General features: G+C 58.1%; 1 protein-coding gene across 1 annotated transcript; it reads left to right on the top strand.

The window, feature by feature from the left end:
- The first annotated feature begins 280 nt into the window (after positions 1-280).
- LOC101750376 (kallikrein-15-like) lies at positions 281-26,338 on the top strand. Its single transcript, XM_040657166.2, has 6 exons — positions 281-386; positions 4,529-4,587; positions 14,353-14,500; positions 18,680-18,933; positions 23,411-23,547; positions 26,159-26,338. Exons 2-6 carry the CDS (start codon positions 4,545-4,547, stop codon positions 26,309-26,311), a joined length of 735 nt encoding a protein of 244 aa, XP_040513100.1. The 5' UTR covers positions 281-386; positions 4,529-4,544; the 3' UTR covers positions 26,312-26,338.
- Positions 26,339-26,967: the final 629 nt, after the last annotated feature.

Raw genomic sequence — 26,967 nt, 5'->3', positions numbered from 1 at the left:
AGACATCCATAGGGTTCAGCCCCCCCTGCAGACTCATCGTGGTGCCCCCAACCCTCATCTGCACCCAACATGGGGTCACTTTTCAGCTCCCACCCCCCCCCAACCCCCACCTTTGGGGTCTCCAACCCCCCCCCAACCCCTCCAACCCCCCCCCCCCCTCTCCCCCGGTGCCACCCCCGGGGCGGATGGCGGCGTTGCCGGCTGGGATTAAAGGGCTGAAGGCGGAGGATCGCGGTTTCCTCCTCCGGTGCGATATAAGCGCAGCTCCGGCGCTGTCGGGGAGGATCGGCGTCGCTCACCTCGGGTGGAGTCCGCCCTTCACTCCCCACCCACCCACTCCCCCCCCCGACCCCCCCCAAACCCCCCCTCCCCGCCGACAGATCCGGGTAAGGACGTGGGGACCCCCCCTCCTCCCCCCCCCCCCCCCCATCAAATCCTGGGGTTGGGTTGGGGGGGGTTGGGGGGGTTCGGGGGGGGGTCCTTGGAGCACATTTTGCTTGGGGTGGGGGTCGGGGGGTGGGAGGGGGGGGGGGCGCTTTGTGTTCTCCCCCCCCTCCTTCCCTTCACCTTGCCCGGCTCCCCTTCCCCCTCCCCTCCCCTTTTCCTGCCCTCCCCCCCCCCTTCCTGTCCTCCCCCCTTCCTGCCCTCTCCCCCCCTCTTTTCCTGCCCCTCCTCCCCCCTCCCCCCCTTTCCTGCCCTCTCCCCCCCCCTTTTCCTGCCCTCTCCCCCCCCTTTTCCTGTCCTCCCCCCTCTCTTCCTGTCCTCCCCCCCCTTTCTTCCTCCCCTCTCCCCCCCCCCTTCCTGCCCTCCCCCCCCTTCCTGCCCTCTCCCCCCCCTCTTCCTGCCCTCTCCCCCCTCTTCCTCCCCTCTCCCCCCCCCCTTCCTGCCCTCCCCCCCTTCCTGCTCTCTCCCCCCCTCTTTTACTGCCGTCCCCCCCCTTTTCCTGCCCCCCCGCCCCCCTCCCCCCCCCTTTCCTGCCCTCTCCCCCCCCTTTTCCTGTCCTCCCCCCTCTCTTCCTGTCCTCCCCCCCCTTTCTTCCTCCTCTCCCCCCCCCTTTTCCTGCCCTCCCCCCCTTCCTGACCTCCCCCCCCTCTCTTCCTGCCCTCCCCTCCCCTTTTCCTGCCCTCCCCCCCCCTTCCTGTCCTCCCCCCCCTTCCTTCCCTCCCCCCCCTTTCTTCCTGCCCTCCCCCCCCTTTTCCTTCCCTGTCCCCCCTTCCTGCCCTCCCCTCCCCTTTTCCTGCCCTCCCCCCCCTTTCTTCCTCCCCTCTCCTCCCCCCTTCCTGCCCTCCCCCCCTTCCTGCCCTCTCCCCCCCTCTTTTCCTGCCCCCCCTCCCCCCTCCCCCCCCTCTTCCTGCCCTCTTCCCCCCCCTCTTCCTGCCCTCCCACCCCCTTCCTGCCCTCCACCCCCTTTTCCTGCCCACTCCCCCCTTTCTTCCTGCCCTCTCCCCCCCCTCTTCCTTCCCTGTCCCCCCCCTTCCTGCCCTCCTCCCCCCCTTTTCCTGTCCTCCCCCCCCTCCTTCCTGCCCTCTCCCCCCCCCCTTCCTGCCCTCCCCCCCTTCCTGCCCTCTCCCCCCCTCTTTTACTGCCCTCCCCCCCCCTTTTCCTGCCCTCCCCCCCCTTCCTGCCCTCCCCCCCTCTTCCTGCCCTCTCCCCCCCCCCCTTCCTGCCCTACCCCCCTTTCTTCCTGCCCCCCCCCTTTTCCTGCCCTCCCCCCCTCTTCCTGCCTTCCCCCCCCCTTTTCCTGCCCCCTCCCCCCTCTTCCTTCCCTCCCCTCCCTTTTCCTGCCCTCCCCCCTCTCTCTTCCTGCCCTCTCCCCCCCCTTTTCCTGCCCTCTCCCCCCCCTTACTGCCCTCCCCCTCTCTTCCTCCCCTCCCCCTCCCTCTGCCCTCCCTCCCCCCCCTTTTCCTGCCCTCCCCCCCCTTTTCCTGCCCACTCCCCCCTTTCTTCCTGCCCTTCCCCCCCCTTTTCCTTCCCTCCCCCCCTTCCTGCCCTCCCCCCCCCCTTTCTTCCTGCCCTCTCCCCCCCCCTTCCTGCCTTCCCCCCCCCTCTTCCTGCCCTCTCCCCCCCCTTTTCCTGTCCTCCCCCTCTCTCTTCCTGCCCTCCCCCCCCTCTTTTACTGCCCTCCCCCCCCCCCTTCCTGCCTTCCACCCCCTTTTCCTGCCCTCATCCCCCCTTTCTTCCTGCCCTCCCCTCCCTTTTCCTTCCCTGTCCCCCCCCCTTCCTGCCCTCCCCCCCTTACTGCCCTCTCCCCCCCCCTTTTCCTGTCCTCCCCCCTCTCTTCCTGCCCTCCCCCCCCTTTCTGTCCTCCCCCCCTTTCTTCCTCCCCTCTCCCCCCCTTTTCCTTCCCTGTCCCCCCCCCTTTCTGCCCTCCACCCCCTTTTCCTGCCCACTCCCCCCTTCCTTCCTGCCCTTCCCCCCCCTTTTTCTTCCCTCCCCCCTTTCCTGCCCTCCCCCCCCCTTTCTTCCTGCCCTCTCCCCCCCCTCCTTACTGCCCTCCCCCTCTCTTCCTCCCCTCCCCCTCCCTCTGCCCCCCCCTCCCCCCCCTTTTCCTGCCCTCCCCCCCCTTTTCCTGCCCACTCCCCCCTTTCTTCCTGCCCTTCCCCCCCCTTTTCCTTCCCTCCCCCCCTTCCTGCCCTCCCCCCCCCCTTTCTTCCTGCCCTCTCCCCCCCCTCTTCCTGCCCTCTCCCCCCCCTTTTCCTGTCCTCCCCTCTCTCTTCCTGCCCTCCCCCCCCTCTTTTACTGCCCTCCCCCCCCCCCCTTCCTGCCTTCCACCCCCTTTTCCTGCCCTCTCCCCCCTTTCTTCCTGCCCTCCCCTCCCCTTTTCCTTCCCTGTCCCCCCCCTTCCTGCCCTCCCCCCCTTCCTGCCCTCTCCCCCCCCCTTTTCCTGTCCTCCCCCCTCTCTTCCTGCCCTCCCCCCCCTTTCTGTCCTCCCCCCCTTTCTTCCTCCCCTCTCCCCCCCTTTTCCTTCCCTGTCCCCCCCCTTCCTGCCCTCCCCCCCCCTTCCTGCCCTCCACCCCCTTTTCCTGCCCACTCCCCCCTTTCTTCCTGCCCTTCCCCCCCCTTTTTCTTCCCTCCCCCCTTTCCTGCCCTCCCCCCCCCTTTCTTCCTGCCCTCTCCCCCCCCTCCTTCCTGCCCTCCCCCTCTCTTCCTCCCCTCCCCCTCCCTCTGCCCCCCCCTCCCCCCCCTTTCTGCCCTCTCCCCCCCTCCTTTTCCTGCCCTCCCCCCCCCCTTCCTGCCCTCCCCCCCTTTTCCTGCCCTCCCCCCCCCTTCCTTCCCTGTCCCCCCCTTCCTGCCCTCCCCCCCCTTTCTTCCTGCCCTCCCCTCCCCTTTTCCTGCCCTCTCCCCCCTCTTCCTGCCCTCCCCCCCTTTTTCTGCCCTCCCCCCCTCTTTCCTGCCCTCTCCCCCCCCTTCCTGCCCTCCCCCTCCCTCTGCCCCCCCTCCCCCCTCCCCCCCTTTTCCCTCCCTCCTCCGCTCTCCTCTCCCCCCCCATTTCTCCCTCCCTCCCCCTCTGCTCTCCCCTCTTCCCCCCTCCCCCTCCCCCCTTCCCTCCCTCTCCCCATCTCCCTCTCCCCTCCCCCCTCCCTTCCCCATCCCCTCTCCTCTCCTCCTCTCCCCCTCCATCCTCCCTCCCTCCCCCTCTCCCCTTCACACTCCCTCCCCCTCCCCCCCTCCCTACCCTCCCCATCTCCCCCTTCCCTTCCCTTCCCCTCCCTCTCTCCCTGCCCTCTCCCCTCCCCCCTCTCTACTCTATTCTCCCCCTCTCCCCTTCCCCTCCCCTTCTCCCCCCCTCTCCCCTCCCCCTCTCCCCCCTCCATCCTCCCTCCCCTCTCCCTTTTCCCTTCCCCTCCCCCTCCCCTCCCCTTCTCCCCTTTCCCCTCCCCCCCTCCCCCTTTCCCTCCCCTCCCTCTCTCCCCCCCCTCCCCCCTCCCTTCCCCATCCCTCTCCCCTCCCCCTCTCCCCCCTCCATCCTCCCTCCCTCCCCCTCTCCCCTTTACCCTCCCTCCCTCTCCCCCCTTCCTTCCCCCTCCCCCTCCCCTCCCCTTCTCCCCTCCCTCCCCCATCCCCTCTCCCCTTCCCCTCTCCCCCCTCCATCCTCCCTCCCTCCCCCTCCCCATCTCCCCCTTCCCTTCCCCTCCCTCTCTCCCTGCCCTCTCCCCTCCCCTCCCCCCCTCCCCCTTTCCCTCCCCTCCCTCTCTCCCCCCTTCCCCCCTCCCTTCCCCATCCCCTCTCCCCCCCCCCTCTCCCCCCTCCATCCTCCCTCCCCTCTCCCTTCCCCCCCTCCCCCCCTCCCCCCCTCTCCTTCCTCCCTTCCCCCTCCCTTTCCCCCACACCCCACATCCCCACCCCGCCCTCACCCTGACCCCCCCACCCTGAACCCACACCCCGACCCCACCCCGACCCCACCCTGCCCGCTCAGCCCTTACCCTCCACCCCGACCCCCACCGTGACCCCCACCCTGACCCCCCCCACCCCGACCCCCACCGTGACCCCCACCGTGACCCCCCCCACCCCGACTTCTGCCCCACAGCTCCGACCCCTTCGGAATGCAGATCCCACTCATTCTGCTCCTGGTGCTGGGAACCGCAGGTAGGAGAGGACCGGGGGGTCCTATGGCCACTCGCAGACCCCCCCCACGGCCACCTCAGACCCCCATGGCCACCTCGGACCCCCCCACACCTGTGAGACCCCCACCCCCACCTCAGACCCCCCCCCCCCAAACATCCACAGGACCCCTCCATTTCCATATTGGGATCCCCCCCATCCATAGGACCCCCCCATGGCCATCATGGACCCCCCACATCCACGAGACCCCCACAGCCACCTCAGACCCCCAAGGCCATCTCAGACCCCCCCACATCCGTGAGACCCCCACCCCCACCTCAGACCCCCCCCAAACATCCACAGGACCCCCCATTCCACATCAGGACTCCCCCCATCCATAGGACCCCCCCACGGCCACCTCAGACCCCCAAGGCCACCTCGGACCCCCCCACATCCGTGAGACCCCCACCCCCACCTCAGACCCCCCCCAAACATCCACAGGACCCCCCTTTCCACATCAGGACCCCCCCACATCCATAGGACCCCCCCATGGCCACCATGGACCCCTCACACACCCAGGAGACCCACATGGCCATCTCAGACCCCCCCACATCCGTGAGACCCCCACCCTCACCTCAACCCCCCCCCCCCAAACATCCACAGGACCCCCCATTCCACATCAGGACCCCCCCCATCCATAGGACCCCCCATGGCCACCGTGGACCCCCCACATCCACAGGACCCCCCATTTCCACATCGGGATCCCCCACATCCATAGGACCCCCCCATGGCCACCATGGACCCCCCACATCCTTGGGACCCCCATTTCCACCTCGGACCCCCCGCATCCCCCCCACGGGACCCCCCCATCCCCCTTGGATGCCCCACATTCCCCTGTAAGACCCCCCCTCTCCCCCCCCATGCCCACATCGGGTGCCCCCCCACTGGACCCCCAACACCCCCCGAGGTGGGACCCCAACATCCACCCCAAATCGATCCTCCCGTCTCAATATCCACCTCCCCCCCATGGTGGCACCGGAGGACCCCATTATGACCCAAATCCCCCACATTTGGCCCCAAAATATCCACGTCCCCCCAATGGTGGCACCGGAGGACCTCAGGGTGACCCCAAATCCCCCACGTTTGGCCCCAAATTATCCACATCCCCCCAATGGTGGCACCGGAGGACCCCAAAATACCCAATGGTGGCCCCGGAGGACCCCAAAATACCCAACGGTGGCCCCGGAGGACCCCAAAAATACCCAAGGGTGGCCCCGGAGGACCCCAAAATACCCAACGGTGGCCCCGGAGGACCCCGGGGTGACCCCAAATCCCCCACGTTTGGCCCCAAAATATCCAAGACCTCCCAATGGTGGCACTGGAGGACCCCAGAATACCCAACGGTGTCACTGGAGGACCCCAAAATACCCAATGATGGCACTGGAGGACCCCAAAATACCCAACGGTGGCCCCGGAGGACCCCAGGGTGACCCAAATCCCCCACATTTGACCCCAAAATATCCACGTCCCCACATTTGGCCCCAAAATATCCATGTCCCCCCAGTGGTGGCACCAGAGGACCCCAAAATACCCAATGGTGGCCCCGGAGGACCCCAAAATACCCAACGGTGGCCCCGGAGGACCCCAAAATACCCAACGGTGGCACCGGAGGACCCCAAAATATCCACGTCCCCCCAATGGTGGCCCCGGAGGACCCCAAAATACCCAATGGTGGCCCCGGAGGACCCCAAAATACCCAACGGTGGCACCGGAGGACCTCAGGGTGACCCCAAATCCCCCACATTTGACCCCAAAATATCCATGTCCCCACATTTGGCCCCAAAATATCCATGTCCCTCCAATGGTGGTACCGGAGGACCCCAAAATACCCAACGGTGGCCCCGGAGGACCCCGGGGTGACCCCAAATCCCCCACATTTGGCCCCAAAATATCCAAGACCCCCCAATGGTGGCACCGGAGGACCCCAAAATACCCAACGGTGGCCCCGGAGGACCCCAAAATACCCAATGGTGGCACCGGAGGACCCCAAAATACCCAAGGGTGGCACCGGAGGACCTCAGGGTGACCCCAAATCCCCCACATTTGGCCCCAAAATATCCATGTCCCCACATTTGGCCCCAAAATATCCATGTCCCCCCAATGGTGGCACCGGAGGACCCCAAAATACCCAACGGTGGCACCGGAGGACCTCAGGGTGACCCCAAATCCCCCACATTTGACCCCAAAATATCCATGTCCCCACATTTGGCCCCAAAATATCCATGTCCCTCCAATGGTGGTACCGGAGGACCCCAAAATACCCAACGCTGGCCCCGGAGGACCTCAGGGTGACCCCAAATCCCCCACATTTGGCCCCAAAATATCCATGTCCCCCCAATGGTGGCACCGGAGGACCCCAAAATACCCAAGGGTGGCCCCGGAGGACCCCAAAATACCCAACAGTGGCCCCGGAGGACCCCAAAATATCCACGTCCCCCCAATGGTGGCACTGGAGGACCCCAAAATACCCAACGGTGGCCCCGGAGGACCTCAGGGTGACCCCAAATCCCCCACATTTGGCCCCAAAATATCCATGTCCCCACATTTGGCCCCAAAATATCCATGTCCCCCCGATGGTGGCCCCAGAGGACCCCAAAATACCCAATGGTGGCCCCGGAGGACCCCAAAATACCCAACGGTGGCCCCGGAGGACCCCAAAAATACCCAATGGTGGCACCGGAGGACCCCAAAATACCCAACGGTGGCCCTGGAGGACCACAAAATACCCAACGGTGGCACTGGAGGACCCCAAAATACCCAACGGTGGCCCCGGAGGACCTCAGGGTGACCCAAATCCCCCACATTTGACCCCAAAATATCCATGTCCCCACATTTGGCCCCAAAATATCCATGTCCCCCCAACGGTGGCACCGGAGGACCCCAAAATACCCAATGGTGGCCCCGGAGGACCCCAAAATACCCAACGGTGGCCGCGGAGGACCCCAAAAATTCCCAATGGTGGCCCCGGAGGACCCCAAAAATATCCAATGGTGGCCCCGGAGGACCCCAAAATACCCAACGGTGGCCCCGGAGGACCCCAAAAATACCCAACGGTGGCCCCGGAGGACCCCAAAATACCCAACGGTGGCCCCGGAGGACCCCAAAAATACCCAAGGGTGGCCCCGGAGGACCCCAAAATACCCAACGGTGGCCCCGGAGGACCCCGGGGTGACCCCAAATCCCCCACGTTTGGCCCCAAAATATCCAAGACCTCCCAATGGTGGCACTGGAGGACCCCAGAATACCCAACGGTGTCACTGGAGGACCCCAAAATACCCAATGATGGCACTGGAGGACCCCAAAATACCCAACGGTGGCCCCGGAGGACCCCAGGGTGACCCAAATCCCCCACATTTGACCCCAAAATATCCACGTCCCCACATTTGGCCCCAAAATATCCATGTCCCCCCAGTGGTGGCACCAGAGGACCCCAAAATACCCAATGGTGGCCCCGGAGGACCCCAAAATACCCAACGGTGGCCCCGGAGGACCCCAAAATACCCAACGGTGGCACCGGAGGACCCCAAAATATCCACGTCCCCCCAATGGTGGCCCCGGAGGACCCCAAAATACCCAATGGTGGCCCCGGAGGACCCCAAAATACCCAACGGTGGCACCGGAGGACCTCAGGGTGACCCCAAATCCCCCACATTTGACCCCAAAATATCCATGTCCCCACATTTGGCCCCAAAATATCCATGTCCCTCCAATGGTGGTACCGGAGGACCCCAAAATACCCAACGGTGGCCCCGGAGGACCCCGGGGTGACCCCAAATCCCCCACATTTGGCCCCAAAATATCCAAGACCCCCCAATGGTGGCACCGGAGGACCCCAAAATACCCAACGGTGGCCCCGGAGGACCCCAAAATACCCAATGGTGGCACCGGAGGACCCCAAAATACCCAAGGGTGGCACCGGAGGACCTCAGGGTGACCCCAAATCCCCCACATTTGGCCCCAAAATATCCATGTCCCCACATTTGGCCCCAAAATATCCATGTCCCCCCAATGGTGGCACCGGAGGACCCCAAAATACCCAACGGTGGCACCGGAGGACCTCAGGGTGACCCCAAATCCCCCACATTTGACCCCAAAATATCCATGTCCCCACATTTGGCCCCAAAATATCCATGTCCCTCCAATGGTGGTACCGGAGGACCCCAAAATACCCAACGCTGGCCCCGGAGGACCTCAGGGTGACCCCAAATCCCCCACATTTGGCCCCAAAATATCCATGTCCCCCCAATGGTGGCACCGGAGGACCCCAAAATACCCAAGGGTGGCCCCGGAGGACCCCAAAATACCCAACAGTGGCCCCGGAGGACCCCAAAATATCCACGTCCCCCCAATGGTGGCACTGGAGGACCCCAAAATACCCAACGGTGGCCCCGGAGGACCTCAGGGTGACCCCAAATCCCCCACATTTGGCCCCAAAATATCCATGTCCCCACATTTGGCCCCAAAATATCCATGTCCCCCCGATGGTGGCCCCAGAGGACCCCAAAATACCCAATGGTGGCCCCGGAGGACCCCAAAATACCCAACGGTGGCCCCGGAGGACCCCAAAAATACCCAATGGTGGCACCGGAGGACCCCAAAATACCCAACGGTGGCCCTGGAGGACCACAAAATACCCAACGGTGGCACTGGAGGACCCCAAAATACCCAACGGTGGCCCCGGAGGACCTCAGGGTGACCCAAATCCCCCACATTTGACCCCAAAATATCCATGTCCCCACATTTGGCCCCAAAATATCCATGTCCCCCCAACGGTGGCACCGGAGGACCCCAAAATACCCAATGGTGGCCCCGGAGGACCCCAAAATACCCAACGGTGGCCGCGGAGGACCCCAAAAATTCCCAATGGTGGCCCCGGAGGACCCCAAAAATATCCAATGGTGGCCCCGGAGGACCCCAAAATACCCAACGGTGGCCCCGGAGGACCCCAAAAATACCCAACGGTGGCCCCGGAGGACCCCAAAATACCCAACGGTGGCACCGGAGGACCCCAAAATACCCAACGGTGGCCCCGGAGGACCTCAGGGTGACCCCAAATCCCCCACATTTGGCCCCAAAATATCCATGTCCCCACATTTGGCCCCAAAATATCCATGTCTCCCCAATGGTGGCACCGGAGGACCCCAAAATACCCAATGGTGGACCCAGAGGACCCCAAAATACCCAACGGTGGCACCGGAGGACCCCAAAATATCCACGTCCCCCCAATGGTGGCACCGGAGGACCCCAAAATACCCAACGGTGGCCCCGGAGGACCCCAAAATACCCAACGGTGGCCGCGGAGGACCTCAGGGTGACCCCAAATCCCCCACATTTGGCCCCAAAATATCCATGTCCCCACATTTGGCCCCAAAATATCCATGTCCCCCCAATGGTGGCACCGGAGGACCCCAAAATACCCAACGGTGGCCCCGGAGGACCCCAAAATACCCAACGGTGGCACCGGAGGACCCCAAAATATCCACGTCCCCCCAATGGTGGCACCGGAGGACCCCAAAATACCCAATGGTGGCCCCGGAGGACCCCAAAATACCCAACGGTGGCCCCGGAGGACCCCAAAAATACCCAATGGTGGCCCCGGAGGACCCCAAAATACCCAACGGTGGCCCCGGAGGACCCCAAAAATACCCAATGGTGGCCCCGGAGGACCCCAAAATACCCAACGGTGGCACCGGAGGACCTCAGGGTGACCCCAAATCCCCCACATTTGGCTCCAAAATATCCAAGACCCCCCAATGGTGGCACCGGAGGACCCCAAAAATACCCAACGGTGGCCCCGGAGGACCCCAAAAATACCCAATGGTGGCCCCGGAGGACCCCAAAATACCCAACGGTGGCACCGGAGGACCTCAGGGTGACCCCAAATCCCCCACATTTGACCCCAAAATATCCATGTCCCCACATTTGGCCCCAAAATATCCATGTCCCTCCAATGGTGGTACCGGAGGACCCCAAAATACCCAACGGTGGCCCCGGAGGACCCCGGGGTGACCCCAAATCCCCCACATTTGGCCCCAAAATATCCAAGACCCCCCAATGGTGGCACCGGAGGACCCCAAAATACCCAACGGTGGCCCTGGAGGACCCCAAAAATACCCAATGGTGGCCCCGGAGGACCCCAAAATACTCAACGGTGGCCCCGGAGGACCCCAAAAATACCCAATGGTGGCCCCGGAGGACCCCAAAATACCGAACGGTGGCCGCGGAGGACCCCAAAAATACCCAACGCTGGCCCCGGAGGACCCCAAAATACCCAACGCTGGCCCCGGAGGACCCCAAAAATACCCAATGGTGGCACCGGAGGACCCCAAAATACCCAACGGTGGCACCGGAGGACCTCAGGGTGACCCCAAATCCCCCACATTTGACCCCAAAATATCCATGTCCCCACATTTGGCCCCAAAATATCCATGTCCCCCCAATGGTGGTACCGGAGGACCCCAAAATACCCAATGGTGGCCCCGGAGGACCCCAAAATACCCAACGGTGGCCCCGGAGGACCCCAAAAATACCCAATGGTGGCCCCGGAGGACCCCAAAATACCCAACGGTGGCACCGGAGGACCTCAGGGTGACCCCAAATCCCCCACATTTGGCCCCAAAATATCCATGTCCCCACATTTGGCCCCAAAATATCCACGTCCCCCCAACGGTGGCCCCGGAGGACCCCAAAATACCCAAGGGTGGCCCCGGAGGACCTCAGGGTGACCCCAAATCCCCCACATTTGGCCCCAAAATATCCAAGACCCCCCAATGGTGGCACCGGAGGACCCCAAAAATACCCAACGGTGGCACCGGAGGACCCCAAAAATACCCAATGGTGGCCCCGGAGGACCCCAAAATACCCAACGGTGGCCCTGGAGGACCCCGGGGTGACCCCAAATCCCCCACATTTGGCCCCAAAATATCCAAGACCCCCCAATGGTGGCACCGGAGGACCCCAAAAATACCCAACGGTGGCACCGGAGGACCCCAAAATATCCACGTCCCCCCAATGGTGGCACCGGAGGACCCCAAAATACCCAACGGTGGCCCCGGAGGACCCCAAAATACCCAACGGTGGCACCGGAGGACCTCAGGGTGACCCCAAATCCCCCACATTTGGCCCCAAAATATCCATGTCCCCACATTTGGCCCCAAAATATCCATGTCCCCCCAATGGTGGCACCGGAGGACCCCAAAATACCCAACGGTGGCCCCGGAGGACCCCAAAAATACCCAATGGTGGCCCCGGAGGACCCCAAAATACCCAACGGTGGCCCCGGAGGACCCCAAAAATACCCAATGGTGGCCCCGGAGGACCCCAAAATACCCAACGGTGGCCCCGGAGGACCCCAAAAATACCCAATGGTGGCCCCGGAGGACCCCAAAATACCCAACGGTGGCCCCGGAGGACCCCAAAATACCCAACGGTGGCACCGGAGGACCCCAAAATATCCACGTCCCCCCAATGGTGGCACCGGAGGACCCCAAAATACCCAACGGTGGCCCCGGAGGACCCCAAAATACCCAACGGTGGCACCGGAGGACCTCAGGGTGACCCCAAATCCCCCACATTTGGCCCCAAAATATCCATGTCCCCACATTTGGCCCCAAAATATCCATGTCCCCCCAATGGTGGCACCGGAGGACCCCAAAATACCCAACGGTGGCCCCGGAGGACCCCAAAAATACCCAATGGTGGCCCCGGAGGACCCCAAAATACCCAACGGTGGCCCCGGAGGACCTCAGGGTGACCCCAAATCCCCCACATTTGGCCCCAAAATATCCATGTCCCCACATTTGGCCCCAAAATATCCATGTCCCCCCAATGGTGGCACCGGAGGACCCCAAAATACCCAACGGTGGCCCCGGAGGACCCCAAAAATACCCAATGGTGGCCCCGGAGGACCCCAAAATACCCAACGGTGGCCCCGGAGGACCCCGGGGTGACCCCAAATCCCCCACATTTGGCCCCAAAATATCCAAGACCCCCCAATGGTGGCACCGGAGGACCCCAAAAATACCCAACGGTGGCCCCGGAGGACCCCAAAAATACCCAATGGTGGCACCGGAGGACCCCAAAATTCCCAACGGTGGCACCGGAGGACCTCCGGGTGACCCCAAATCCCCCACATTTGGCCCCAAAATATCCATGTCCCCACATTTGGCCCCAAAATATCCATGTCCCCCCAATGGTGGCACCGGAGGACCCCAAAATACCCAACGGTGGCACCGGAGGACCTCAGGGTGACCCCAAATCCCCCACATTTGGCCCCAAAATATCCATGTCCCCACATTTGGCCCCAAAATATCCATGTCCCCCCAATGGTGGCACCGGAGGACCCCAAAATACCCAACGGTGGCCCCGGAGGACCCCAAAATACCCAACGGTGGCCCCGGAGGACCCCGGGGTGACCCCAAATCCCCCACATTTGGCCCCAAAATATCCAAGACCCCCCAATGGTGGCACCGGAGGACCCCAAAAATACCCAATGGTGGCCCCGGAGGACCCCAAAATACCCAACGGTGGCCCCGGAGGACCCCAAAATATCCACGTCCCCCCAATGGTGGCACCGGAGGACCCCAAAATACCCAACGGTGGCCCCGGAGGACCCCGGGGTGACCCCAAATCCCCCACATTTGGCCCCAAAATATCCAAGACCCCCCAGTGGTGGCACCGGAGGACCCCAAAATACCCAACGGTGGCCCCGGAGGACCCCAAAAATACCCAATGGTGGCACCGGAGGACCCCAAAATACCCAATGGTGGCCCCGGAGGACCTCAGGGTGACCCCAAATCCCCCACATTTGACCCCAAAATATCCATGTCCCCACATTTGGCCCCAAAATATCCATGTCCCCCCAACGGTGGCACCGGAGGACCCCAAAATACCCAACGGTGGCCCCGGAGGACCCCAAAATACCCAACGGTGGCACCGGAGGACCCCAAAATATCCACGTCCCCCCAATGGTGGCACCGGAGGACCCCAAAATACCCAACGGTGGCCCCGGAGGACCCCAAAATACCCAACGGTGGCACCGGAGGACCTCAGGGTGACCCCAAATCCCCCACATTTGGCCCCAAAATATCCATGTCCCCACATTTGGCCCCAAAATATCCATGTCCCCCCAATGGTGGCACCGGAGGACCCCAAAATACCCAACGGTGGCCCCGGAGGACCCCAAAATACCCAATGGTGGCCCCGGAGGACCCCAAAATACCCAACGGTGGCCCTGGAGGACCCCAAAAATACCCAATGGTGGCCCCGGAGGACCCCAAAATACCCAACGGTGGCCCCGGAGGACCCCAAAAATACCCAATGGTGGCACCGGAGGACCCCAAAATACCCAACGGTGGCACCGGAGGACCTCAGGGTGACCCCAAATCCCCCACATTTGGCCCCAAAATATCCATGTCCCCACATTTGGCCCCAAAATATCCATGTCCCCCCAATGGTGGCACCGGAGGACCCCAAAATACCCAACGGTGGCCCCGGAGGACCCCGGGGTGACCCCAAATCCCCCACATTTGGCCCCAAAATATCCATGTCCCCCCAATGGTGGCACCGGAGGACCCCAAAATACCCAATGGTGGCACCGGAGGACCCCAAAAATATCCACGTCCCCCCAATGGTGGCCCCGGAGGACCCCAAAATACCCAATGGTGGCCCCGGAGGACCCCAAAATACCCAACGGTGGCCGCGGAGGACCCCGGGGTGACCCCAAATCCCCCCCCGTTTGTCCCCCCGCAGCGCCCAGGAACGTCCTGTGGGTGATCGAGGGGACGTCGTGTGACCTCCCCTGGCAGGCCGCCCTCTTCCAAGGGGACAAATTCATCTGCGGGGGGACTCTGGTGGCCCGGAATTGGGTGCTGACGGCCGCCCACTGCCACGTCAATGGGTAAGGAGGGCACGGGGAGAGAGGGGGGGGGTCTTTTGTGGGGGGGGGGGAAATGTGGGGGTGATGCTCCGTGGGGTTCCCCGCCAAAATATCCATGTCCCCCCAATGGTGGCACCGGAGGACCCCAAAATACCCAACGGTGGCCCCAGAGGACCCCAAAAATACCCAACGGTGGCCCCGGAGGACCTCAGGGTGACCCCAAATCTCCCACGTTTGGCCCCAAAATATCCAAGACCTCCCAATGGTGGCACCGGAGGACCCCAAAATACCCAACGGTGGCCCCAGAGGACCCCAAAAATACCCAACGGTGGCCCCGGAGGACCTCAGGGTGACCCCAAATCCCCCACGTTTGGCCCCAAAATATCCATGTCCCCCCAATGGTGGTACCGGAGGACCCCAAAATACCCAATGGTGGCACTGGAGGACCCCAAAATACCCAACGGTGGCACCGGAGGACCCCAAAATATCCACGTCCCCCCAATGGTGGCCCCGGAGGACCCCAAAATACCCAATGGTGGCCCCGGAGGACCCCAAAATACCCAACGGTGGCCCCGGAGGACCTCAGGGTGACCCCAAATCCCCCACGTTTGGCCCCAAAATATCCAAGACCTCCCAGTGGTGGCACCGGAGGACCCCAAAATACCCAATGGTGGCACTGGAGGACCCCAAAATACCCAACGGTGGCACCGGAGGACCCCAAAATATCCACGTCCCCCCAATGGTGGCCCCGGAGGACCCCAAAATACCCAATGGTGGCCCTGGAGGACCCCAAAATACCCAACGGTGGCACCGGAGGACCCCAAAAATACCCAATGGTGGCCCCGGAGGACCCCAAAATACCCAATGGTGGCCCCGGAGGACCCCAAAATACCCAACGGTATTTTGGACAGGACTTCCATCTGCCCCTCACCGAGCTGAAAATGTCCTTAAATCTGCACTTTTTCCCCCATTATTCACACAGATAACCTTAACTCTGCCCTTCTCGGCTCAAATAACCCCAAATTCTGCCTTCCCCCCCCCCATGTTTGCACAAATAACCCCAATTCTTCCCATTTTCACCCCATATGTGCACCAATAACCCCAATTCTTCCCATTTTCACCCCATATTTGCACCAATAACCCCAATTCTTCCCATTTTCACCCCATATTTGCACAAATAACCCCAATTCTTCCCATTTTCACCCCATATGTGCACCAATAACCCCAATTCTTCCCATTTTCACCCCATATTTGCACCAATAACCCCAATTCTTCCCATTTTTACCCCATTTTTGCCTTAATACCCCAATTCTTCCCATTTTCACCCCATATTCGCATAAGTAACCCCAATTCTTCCCATTTTCACCCCATATTTGCACCAATAACCCCAATTCTCCCCATTTTCACCCCATATTCGCATAAGTAACCCCAATTCTTCCCATTTTCACCCCATATTTGCACCAATAACCCCAATTCTCCCCATTTTCACCCCGTTTTTGCACAAATAACCCCAATTCTTCCCCTTTTCACCCCATATTCGCACCAATAACCCCAATTCTTCCCATTTTTACCCCATATTTGCACCAATAACCCCAATTCTTCCCATTTTTACCCCATATTTACCCCAATAACCCCAATCCTTCCCATTTTCACCCCATATTTGCACCAATAACCCCAATTCTTCCCATTTTTACCCCATATTTACCCCAATAACCCCAAATCTTCCCATTTTCACCCCATATTTGCACCAATAACCCCAATTCTTCCCATTTTTACCCCATTTTTGCCTTAATACCCCAATTCTTCCCATTTTCACCCCATATTCACATAAGTAACCCCAATTCTTCCCATTTTCACCCCATTTTTGCACCAATAACCCCAATTCTTCCCATTTTTACCCCATATTTGCACCAACAACCCCAATTCTTCCCATTTTTACCCCATATTTACCCCAATAACCCCAAATCTTCCCATTTTTACCCCATTTTTGCACAAATAAACCCAATTATTCCCATTTTTACCCCATATTTACCCCAATAACCCCAAATCTTCCCATTTTCACCCCATTTTTGCACCAATAACCCCAATTCTTCCCCTTTTCACCCCATATTCGCACCAATAACCCCAAATCTTCCCATTTTTACCCCATTTTTGCACAAATAAACCCAATTATTCCCATTTTCACCCCATATTTACCCCAATAACCCCAATTCTTCCCACTTTCACCCCATATTTGCACCAATAACCCCAATTCTTCCCATTTTCACCCCATATTTGCCTTAATACCCCAATTCTTCCCATTTTCACCCCGTATTTGCATAAATAACCCCAATTCTTCCCCTTTTTACCCCATATTTTTTGAATCAATACCCCAATTCTTCCCCTTTTCACCCCATATTCGCACCAATAACCCCAAATCTTCCCATTTTTACCCCATTTTTGCACAAATAAACCCAATTATTCCCATTTTCACCCCATATTTACCCCAATAACCCCAATTCTTCCCACTTTCACACCATATTTGCACCAATAACCCCAATTCTTCCCATTTTTACCCCATATTTACCCCAATAACCCCAAATCTTCCCACTTTTACCCCATATTTGCATAAATAACCCCAATTCTTCCCATTTTCACCCTGTTTTTGCAACAATAACCCCAATTCCATCCCATTTTTACCCCATATTTACCCCAATAACCCCAAATCTTCCCATTTTCACCCCATGTTTGCACCAATAACCCCAATTCTTCCCATTTTTACCCCATTTTTACCCCAATAACCCCAATTCTTCCCCTTTTCACCCCATATTCGCACCAATAACCCCAATTCTCCCCATTTTCACCCCATTTTCATAGAAAATCCCCAATTCTTCCCCTTTTTACCCCATATGTGCACCAATAACCCCAATTCTCCCCATTTTCACCCCATGTTTTCACAAAAAATCCCCAATTCTTCCCATTTTTACCCCATATGTGCACCAATAACCCCAAATAATCCCCATTTTCACCCCATATGTGCACCAATAACCCCAATTCTTCCCATTTTTACCCCATATTTGCACCAATAACCCCAATTATTCCCATTTTCACCCCGTTTTTGCACCAATAACCCCAATTCTCCCCATTTTCACCCCATGTTTTCACAAAAAATCCCCAATTCTTCCCATTTTTACCCCATATTTGCACCAATAACCCCAATTCCTCCCCTTTTCACCCCATATTCGCACCAATAACCCCAATTCTTCCCCTTTTCACCCCATATTTGCACCAATAACCCCAATTCTTCCCCTTTTCACCCCGTATTTGCATAAATAACCCCAATTCTTCCCCTTTTTACCCCATATTTTTTGAATCAATACCCCAATCCTTCCCATTTTCACCCCATATTCGCACCAATAACCCCAATTCCTCCCCTTTTCACCCCATATTCGCACCAATAACCCCAATTCTCCCCATTTTCACCCCATGTTTTCACAAAAAATCCCCAATTCTTCCCATTTTTACCCCATATGTGCACCAATAACCCCAAATCTTCCCATTTTCACCCCATATTCGCACCAATAACCCCAATTCTTCCCCTTTTCACCCCATATTCGCACCAATAACCCCAATTCTCCCCATTTTCACCCCATGTTTTCACAAAAAATCCCCAATTCTTCCCATTTTTACCCCATATGTGCACCAATAACCCCAATTCTTCCCATTTTCACCCCGTATTTGCATAAATAACCCCAATTCTTCCCCTTTTTACCCCATATTTTTTGAATCAATACCCCAATCCTTCCCATTTTCACCCCATATTTGCACCAATAACCCCAATTCCTCCCCTTTTCACCCCATATTCGCACCAATAACCCCAATTCTTCCCACTTTCACCCCATATTTACCCCAATAACCCCAAATCTTCCCATTTTCACCCCATATTCGCACCAATAACCCCAATTCTTCCCCATTTTCACCCCGTATTTGCATAAATAACCCCAATTCTTCCCCTTTTTACCCCATATTTTTTGAATCAATACCCCAAATCTTCCCATTTTCACCCCATATTCGCACCAATAACCCCAATTCCTCCCCTTTTCACCCCATATTCGCGCCAATAACCCCAATCCTCCCCACTTTCGCCCCATTTTCCCCCCAAATAACCCCAACTCTCCCCTCTCCCCCTCCCCCCGCCCCCCCCCCCTTTACCCTCTCCAGCCACCTCAGCGTCCGCCTGGGGGGCCGTGGGGGTCGGGACCCCCCCGTGACGGAGCAGCGCCGCCTCTCATCCAAAGCCATCCCATATCCGCGCTACGACGCGGCCACCAAAGACGGGGATCTGATGCTCATCAAACTCCTCCAACCCGCCCGGCTCCATCAGCACGTCAGGCCGTTGCCGTTGGCTTCCAGCTGCCCCGTGCCCGGCATGACCTGCCAGATTTCGGGATGGGGGTCCACCACCAGCCCCGAAGGTATCAGAATCCCCTTTTCCTGATGTGTAGGGTGGGGGCTATGGGTTGAGGATTGGAGGTCCTACAACCTCTCGTTGACCTCCCATTGGATTGGGGGGGTTGGGGGTCCTACAACCTTTGGTTGACCTCCCGTTGGATATGGGATTGGAGGCCCTACAAGCTTTGGTTGACCTCCTGTTGGATATGGGATTGGAGGCCCTACAGCCTTTGGTTGACCACCCATTGGATTGGGGGGGTTGGAGGTCCTACAACCTTTGCTCGACCTCCCATTGGATATGGGATTGGAGGCCCTACAAGCTTTGGTTGACCACCGATTGGATATGGGATTGGAGGCCCTACGACCTTTGGTTGACCTCCCGTTGGATATGGGATTGGAGGCCCTACAACCTTTGGTTGACCTCCCGTTGGATATGGGATTGGAGGCCCTACAACCTTTGGTTGACCTCCCGTTGCATATGGGATTGGAGGTCTTAAAACCTTTGGTTGACCTCCCGTTGGATATGGGATTGGAGGCCCTACAAGCTTTGGTTGACCACCCATTGGATATAGGATTGGAGGTCCTACGACCTTTGGTTGACCTCCCATTGGATATGGGATTGGAGGCCCTACAAGCTTTGGTTGACCTCCCATTGGGGGGATTGGAGGTCTTAAAACCTTTGGTTGACCTCCCATTGGATTGGGGGGATTGGAGGTCCTACAACCTCTGGTTGACCTCCCGTTGGATATGGGATTGGAGGTCTTAAAACCTTTGGTTGACCTCCTGCTATGGGTTGAGGATTGGAGGTCCTCCAACATTTGGTTGACCTCCTGTTGGATGTGGGATTGGAGGTAATCCAACCTCTCGTTGACCTCCCGTTGGATTGGGGGGGTTGGAGGTCCTACAAGCTTTGGTTGACCTCCCATTGGATTGGGGGGATTGGAGGTCCTACAAGCTTTGGTTGACCTCCCATTGGGGGGATTGGAGGTCTTAAAACCTTTGGTTGACCTCCCATTGGATATGGGATTGGAGGCCCTACAAGCTTTGGTTGACCACCCATTCGATATAGGATTGGAGGTCCTACGACCTCTGGTTGATCTCCCGTTGGATATGGGGTTGGAGGTCCTACAACCTCTCGTTGACCTCCTGCTATGGGTTGAGGATTGGAGGTCCTCCAACCTCTCGTTGACCTCCCGTTGGATTGGGGGGGTTGGAGGTCCTACAACCTTTGGTTGACCTCCCATTGGATTGGGGGGGTTGGAGGTCCTACAACCTTTGGTTGACCTCCCATTGGATATGGGATTGGAGGCCCTACAAGCTTTGGTTGAACTCCCATTGGATATAGGATTGGAGGTCCTACAACCTTTGGTTGACCTCCCACTGGATAGGGGATTGGAGGCCCTACAACCTTTGGTTGACCTCCGTTTGGATCAGAGATCGGAGGTCCTCCAACCTTTGGTTGACCTCCCATTGGATATGGGATTGGAGGCCCTACAACCTTTGGTTGACCTCCCGTTGGATATGGGATTGGAGGCCCTACAACCTTTGGTTGACCTCCTGTTGGATATGGGATTGGAGGTCCTACAACCTTTGGTTGACCTCCTGCTATGGGTTGAGGATTGGAGGTCCTACAGCCTTTGGTTGACCTCTGTTTGGATTGGGGGGGTTGGAGGTCCATCAACCTTTGGTTGACCTCCCGTTGGATGTGGGATTGGAGGTCCTCCAACCTTTGGTTGACCTCCCGTTGGATGTGGGATTGGAGGTCCTCCAACCTCTGGTTGACCTCCCATTGGATATGGGATTGGAGGCCCTACAAGCTTTGATTGACCACCCATTGGATATAGGATTGGAGGTCCTACGACCTTTGGTTGACCTCCCATTGGATATGGGATTGGAGGTCTTAAAACCTTTGGTTGACCTCCTGCTATGGGTTGAGGATTGGAGGTCCTCCAACCTTTGGTTGACCTCACATTGGATGTGGGATTGGAGGTCCTCCAACCTTTGGTTGACCTCCTGCTATGGGTTAAGGATTGGAGGCCCTACAACCTTTGGTTGACATTCTCCCTACAGATCGAGGGGTTTGGAGGTCCTACAGCCTTTGGTTGACCTCCCATTGGATTGGGGGGGTTGGGGGTCCTACGACCTTTGGTTGACCTCCAGTTGAATATGGGATTGGAAGTCCTCCAACCTTTGGTTGACCTCCCGTTGGATGTGGGATTGGAGGTCCTCCAACCTCTGGTTGACCTCCCATTGGATCAGAGATTGGAGGTCCTAGAACCTTTGGTTGACCTCCTGCTATGGGTTAAGGATTGGAGGCCCTACAACCTTTGGTTGACCTCCCAGTGGATATGGGATTGGAGGTCCTCCAACCTTTGGTTGACCTCCCGTTGGATATGGGATTGGAGGTCCTCCAGCTATGGGTTGAGGATTAGATGTCCTCCAACCTTTGGTTGACCTCCCATTGGATATAGGATTGAAGGTCCTCCAACCTCTGGTTGACCTCCCATTGGATATGGGATTGGAGGCCCTACAACCTCTGGTTGACCTCCCATTGGATATGGGATTGGAGGTCCTCCAACCTTTGGTTGACCTCCCGTTGGATATGGAATTGGAGGCCCTACAACCTTTGGTTGACCTCCCGTTGGATATAGGATTGGAGGCCCTACAAGCTTTGGTTGACCTCCCATTAGATATGGGATTGGAGGTCTTAAAACCTTTGGTTGACCACCCATTGGATATGGGGTTGGAGGTCCTCCAGCTATGGGTTGAGGATTAGAGGTCCTCCAACCTTTGGTTGACCTCCCATTGGATATAGGATTGAAGGTCCTCCAACCTCTGGTTGACCTCCCATTGGATATGGGATTGGAGGCCCTACAACCTCTGGTTGACCTCCCATTGGATATGGGATTGGAGATCCTCCAACCTTTGGTTGACCTCCCGTTGGATATAGGATTGGAGGTCCTCCAACCTTTGGTTGACCTCCCATTGGATGTGGGATTGGAGGTCCTACAACCTCTGGTTGACCTCCCGTTGGATATGGGATTGGAGGTCCTCCAACCTCTGGTTGACCTCCCATTGGATATGGGATTGGAGGCCCTACAACCTTTGGTTGACCTCCCATTAGATCAGAGTTTGGAGGTCCTACAACCTCTGGTTGACCTCCCATTGGATGTGGGATTGGAGGTCCTACAACCTTTGGTTGACCTCCCATTGGATATGGGATTGGAGGTCCTCCAACCTCTGGTTGACCTCCCGTTGGATATGGGATTGGAGGTCCTCCAACCTCTGGTTGACCTCCCATTGGATTGGGGGGGTTGGGGGTCCTACAACCTTTGGTGGACCTCCCATTGGATATGGGGTTGGAGGTCCTCCAACCTTTGGTTGACCTCCCTTTGGATATGGGGTTGGGGGTCCTCCGACCTTTGGTTGACCTCCCATTGGATATGGGATTGGAGGTCCTCCAACCTTTGGTTGACCTCCTGTTGGATATGGAATTGGAGGCCCTACAACCTTTGGTTGACCTCCTGTTGGATATGGGGTTGGAGGTCCTCCAACCTCTGGTTGACCTCCCATTGGATATAGGATTGGAGGTCCTCCAACCTTTGGTTGACCTCCCGTTGGATATGGGATTGGAGGTCCTACAACCTTTGGTTGACCTCCCGTTGGATATGGAATTGGAGGTCCTACAACCTTTGGTTGACCTCCCATTGGATATGGGATTGGAGGTCGTCCAACCTTTGGTTGACCTCCCATTGGTTGTGGGATTGGAGGTCCTCCAACCTCTGGTTGACCTCCCGTTGGATATGGGATTGGAGGTCCTCCAGCTATGGGTTGAGGATTAGAGGTCCTCCAACCTTTGGTTGACCTCACATTGGATGTGGGATTGGAGGTCCTCCAACCTCTGGTTGAGCTCCCATTGGATCAGAGATTGGAGGTCCTACAATCTTTGGTTGACCTCCTGCTATGGGTTAAGGATTGGAGGCCCTACAACCTTTGGTTGACCTCCCGTTGGATATGGAATTGGAGGCCCTACAACCTTTGGTTGACCTCCCATTGGATATGGGATTGGAGGTCCTCCAGCTATGGGTTGGGGATTAGAGGTCCTCCAACCTTTGGTTGACCTCCCATTGGGTGTGGGATTGGAGGTCCTCCAACCTCTGGTTGACCTCCCATTGGATATGGGATTGGAGCTCCTACAACCTCTGGTTGACCTCCCGTTGGATATGGGATTGGAGGCCCTACAACCTTTGGTTGACCTCCCGTTGGATATGGGATTGGAGGTCCTCCAACCTTTGGTTGACCTCCCGTTGGATATGGGATTGGAGGTGGGGAGTTTTGGGGACCCCATCAACGTTTTGGCCATCCTTCCCCTTCCTTTCCCCCCTCGCTTTCCCCATTGACGCCCCGAAGCGAACCAACGGGAGGGGAATTCAGGGGGGTGGGGGGGGGGGGGGGGTCGGGGGGGTCCCGAAGTGACCCCGTGTCCTCCGTCACCTGCAGTCACCTTCCCCGAAGACCTCCGCTGTGCCAAAGTCACCATCGTCCCGGAGGAGCGGTGTCGGCGCATCTACCCGGGGTCCGTCACCGCCAACATGGTGTGCGCCGGGGAGCACCGCAACCGCGCCGACTCCTGCCAGGTGGGGGAGGAGAATCACCTGTGGGGCGGCATGGGGGGTGGGGGTGGGTCCCAATATGTGGGGCGGTTCGATGGGGGTGTGAGATTTGGACCCCCTTCTCAATGGGTCGACCCAAATTTGGGGCGTTTCCATCTCCCGAATAAGTCCCAAATGTGGGGCGGTTGTATGGGGGTGGGAGATTTGGACCCCCTTCCCAATGGGTTATCCCAAATATGGGGCGTTTCCATGACCCAAAACAGTCCCAAATGTGGGGCGGTTCTATGGGGGTGGGAGATTTGGACCCCCTTCCCAATGGGTTATCCCAAATATGGGGTGTTTCCATGACCCAAAACAGTCCCAAATGTGGGGCGGTTCTATGGGGGTGGGAGATTTGGACCCCCTTCCCAATGGGTTATCCCAAATATGGGGTGTTTCCATGACCCAAAACGGTCCCAAATGTGGGGTGGTTGTATGGGGATGGGATATTTGCACCACGTTCAATGGGTTATCCCAAATGTGGGGCGTATCCATGACCCAAAACAGTCCCAAATGTGGGGCGGTTCTATGGTGGGGGTGAGATTTGGACCCCCTTCCCAATGGGTCGACCCAAATTTGGGGCGTTTCCATGACCCAAAACAGTCCCAAATGTGGGGCGGTTGTATGGGGGTGTGAGATTTCGACCCCCTTCCCAATGGGTCGTCCCAAATTTGGGGTGTATCCATGACCCAAAACCGTCCCAAATGTGGGGTGATTCTATGGGGGTGAGATTTGGACCCCCTTCCCAATGGGTTATCCCAAATATGGGGCGTATCCATGACCCAAAACAGTCCCAAATGTGGGGCGGTTGTATGGGTGTGTGAGATTTGGACCCCCTTCCCAACGGGTTATCCCAAATGTGGGGCGTTTCCATGCCCCAAAACCGTCCCAAATTTGGAGTGATTCTATGGGGGTGTTAGATTTGGACCCCGCTCAATGGGTGGCCCCACATTTGGGGTGTTTCCATGACCCAAAACCATCCCAAATGTGGGGTGATTGTATGGGGATGGGAGATCTGGACCCCCTTCCCAATGGGTTATCCCAAATTTGGGGCGTATCCATGATCCAAAACCGTCCCAAATGTGGGGTGGTTCGATGGGGCTGTGAGATTTGGACCCCGCTCAATGGGTCGTCCCAAATTTGGGGCGTATCCATGACCCAAAACCGCCCAAATGTGGGGCGGTTGTATGGGGATGGGTTATCTGGACCCCCTTCCCAATGGGTCGACCCAAATTTGGGGCGTTTCCATGACCCAAAACAGTCCCAAATGTGGGGCGGTTGTATGGGGATGTGAGATTTGGACCCCTTTCCCAATGGGTCGTCCCAAATGTGGGGTGTTTCCATGACCCAAAACCGTCCCAAATGTGGGGCGGTTCTATGGTGGGGGTGAGATTTCGACCCCCTTCCCGATGGGTTGCCCCAATTCGGGGCGTTTCCATGACCCAAAACAGTCCCAAATGTGGGGCGGTTGTATGGGGATGTGAGATTTGGACCCCCTTCCCAATGGGTCATCCCAAATTTGGGGTGTATCCATCCATGACCCAAACCATCCCAAATGTGGGGTGGTTGTATGGGGATGGGAGATCTGGACCCCCTTCCCAATGGGTCGACCCAAATGTGGGGTGTTTCCATGACCCAAAACCATCCCAAATGTGGGGTGATTGTATGGGGATGGGAGATCTGGACCCCCTTCCCAATGGGTCGTCCCAAATTTGGGGTGTTTCCATGACCCAAAACCGCCCCAAATGTGGGGTGATTGTATGGGGATGGGAGATTTGGACCCCCTTCCCAATGGGTCGACCCAAATGTGGGGTGTATCCATGACCCAAAACCGTCCCAAATTTGGAGTGATTCTATGGGGGTGTTAGATTTGGACCCCGCTCAATGGGTGGCCCCACATTTGGGGTGTTTCCATGACCCAAAACCATCCCAAATGTGGGGTGATTGTATGGGGATGGGAGATCTGGACCCCCTTCCCAATGGGTTATCCCAAATGTGGGGCGTTTCCATGACCCAAAACCACCCCAAATGTGGGGTGATTCTATGGGACTGTGAGATTTGGACCCCCTTCCCAATGGGTCGACCCAAATGTGGGGTGTTTCCATCACCCAAAACCATCCCAAATATGGGGTGATTGTATGGGGATGGGAGATCTGGACCCCTTTCCCAATGGGTCGTCCCAAATTTGGGGTGTTTCCATGACCCAAAACCGCCCCAAATGTGGGGTGATTCTATGGGGATGGGAGATTTGGACCCCCTTCCCAACGGGTCGCCCCAAAAATGGTCCCAAATGTGTGGCGTTTCCATGACCCAAAACCATCCCAAATTTGGGGTTATTGGTGCAAATATGGGGTGAAAATGGGAAGAATTGGGGTTATCGGGGTAAATATGGGGTAAAAACGGGAATAATTGGGTTTATTTGTGCAAAAATTGGGTAAAAAACCCAAAAATTCGGGGTGATTTGCCCCGAATCACTCCCAAATTTGAGGCGGCGTCACAACCCCGAACGACCCCCAATTCGGAGAGATTCTACGGGGCTATGAGACGACCCCCCGACCCCCCAAAAATAGCATCCCCCCCTTTTCCCCCCCATCAGGGCGATTCCGGGGGACCCCTCGTTTGCGACGGACGTCTTCAGGGCATCGTCTCGTGGGGTCCGGGAGTCTGCGGGGACCCCCAAAAACCCGGCGTCTACGTCAACCTCTGCAAATACACCCGATGGATCCACGACACCATGAGAAGGAACTGAACCTCTCCCCACACCCCCCACCCCCCCCCAAAAAATAACCCCATACCACCCCCCCCAAAAAATAACCCTATACCCCCCCCCCTTATCCCACCCCCCCCCTCCCCCCCTATCCACAGGATGGGGTCTTTCCGGAGTCGGCCGGTCCGAGCGCCGGGATGTGAGACCCCCGGGGTGGGCAGGGGGCGGTATGGGGGTCCCCGTGGTGGTGGTGGTGGGGGGGGGGTCCGGGAATAAAATGGTGGCTTTTTTTTTGAGGACAGAGAGAAGTTTTGGGGGAGATTCAAGGGGGTCAATGAGCCCGGGGGGGAGATGAGGCCCACGTGTCCGGGTACGTGGATACGTGTGTCCGTGGATCCGTGTGTCCGTGGAGGTCTGATCCGTGTGTCCGTGGATCCGTGTGTCTGTGGACATCCGATCCGTGTGTCCGTGGATCCGTGTGTCTGTGGAGGTCTGATTCGTGTGTCCGTGGAGGTCCGATCCGTGTGTCCGTGGATCCGTGTGTCCGTGGATCCATGTGTCCGTGGATCCGTGTGTCCGTGGAGATCTGATCTGTGTGTCCGTGGAGATCTGATCCGTGTGTCCGTGGATCCGTGTGTCCATGGAGATCCGATCTGTGTGTCTGTGGAGGTCTGATCTGTGTGTCCGTGGAGGTCTGA

This window comes from Gallus gallus, unplaced genomic scaffold, assembly GCF_016699485.2.
Source record: "Gallus gallus isolate bGalGal1 unplaced genomic scaffold, bGalGal1.mat.broiler.GRCg7b scaffold_47, whole genome shotgun sequence".
Lineage (NCBI taxonomy): Eukaryota > Metazoa > Chordata > Aves > Galliformes > Phasianidae > Gallus > Gallus gallus.
The sequence above is the reverse complement of the archived record's forward strand: the minus strand, read 5'-3'. Positions and strand labels throughout refer to the sequence as shown.

Coding starts and splice junctions, on each gene's coding strand:
- LOC101750376 (XM_040657166.2), top strand. CDS start 4,545: ATGCAGATCCCACTCATTCTGCTCCTGGTGCTGGGAACCGCAG. Junction 14,501..18,679: donor GCCCACTGCCACGTCAATGG/GTAAGGAGGGCA, acceptor TACCCTCTCCAG/CCACCTCAGCGTCCGCCTGG. Junction 18,934..23,410: donor GTCCACCACCAGCCCCGAAG/GTATCAGAATCC, acceptor CGTCACCTGCAG/TCACCTTCCCCGAAGACCTC.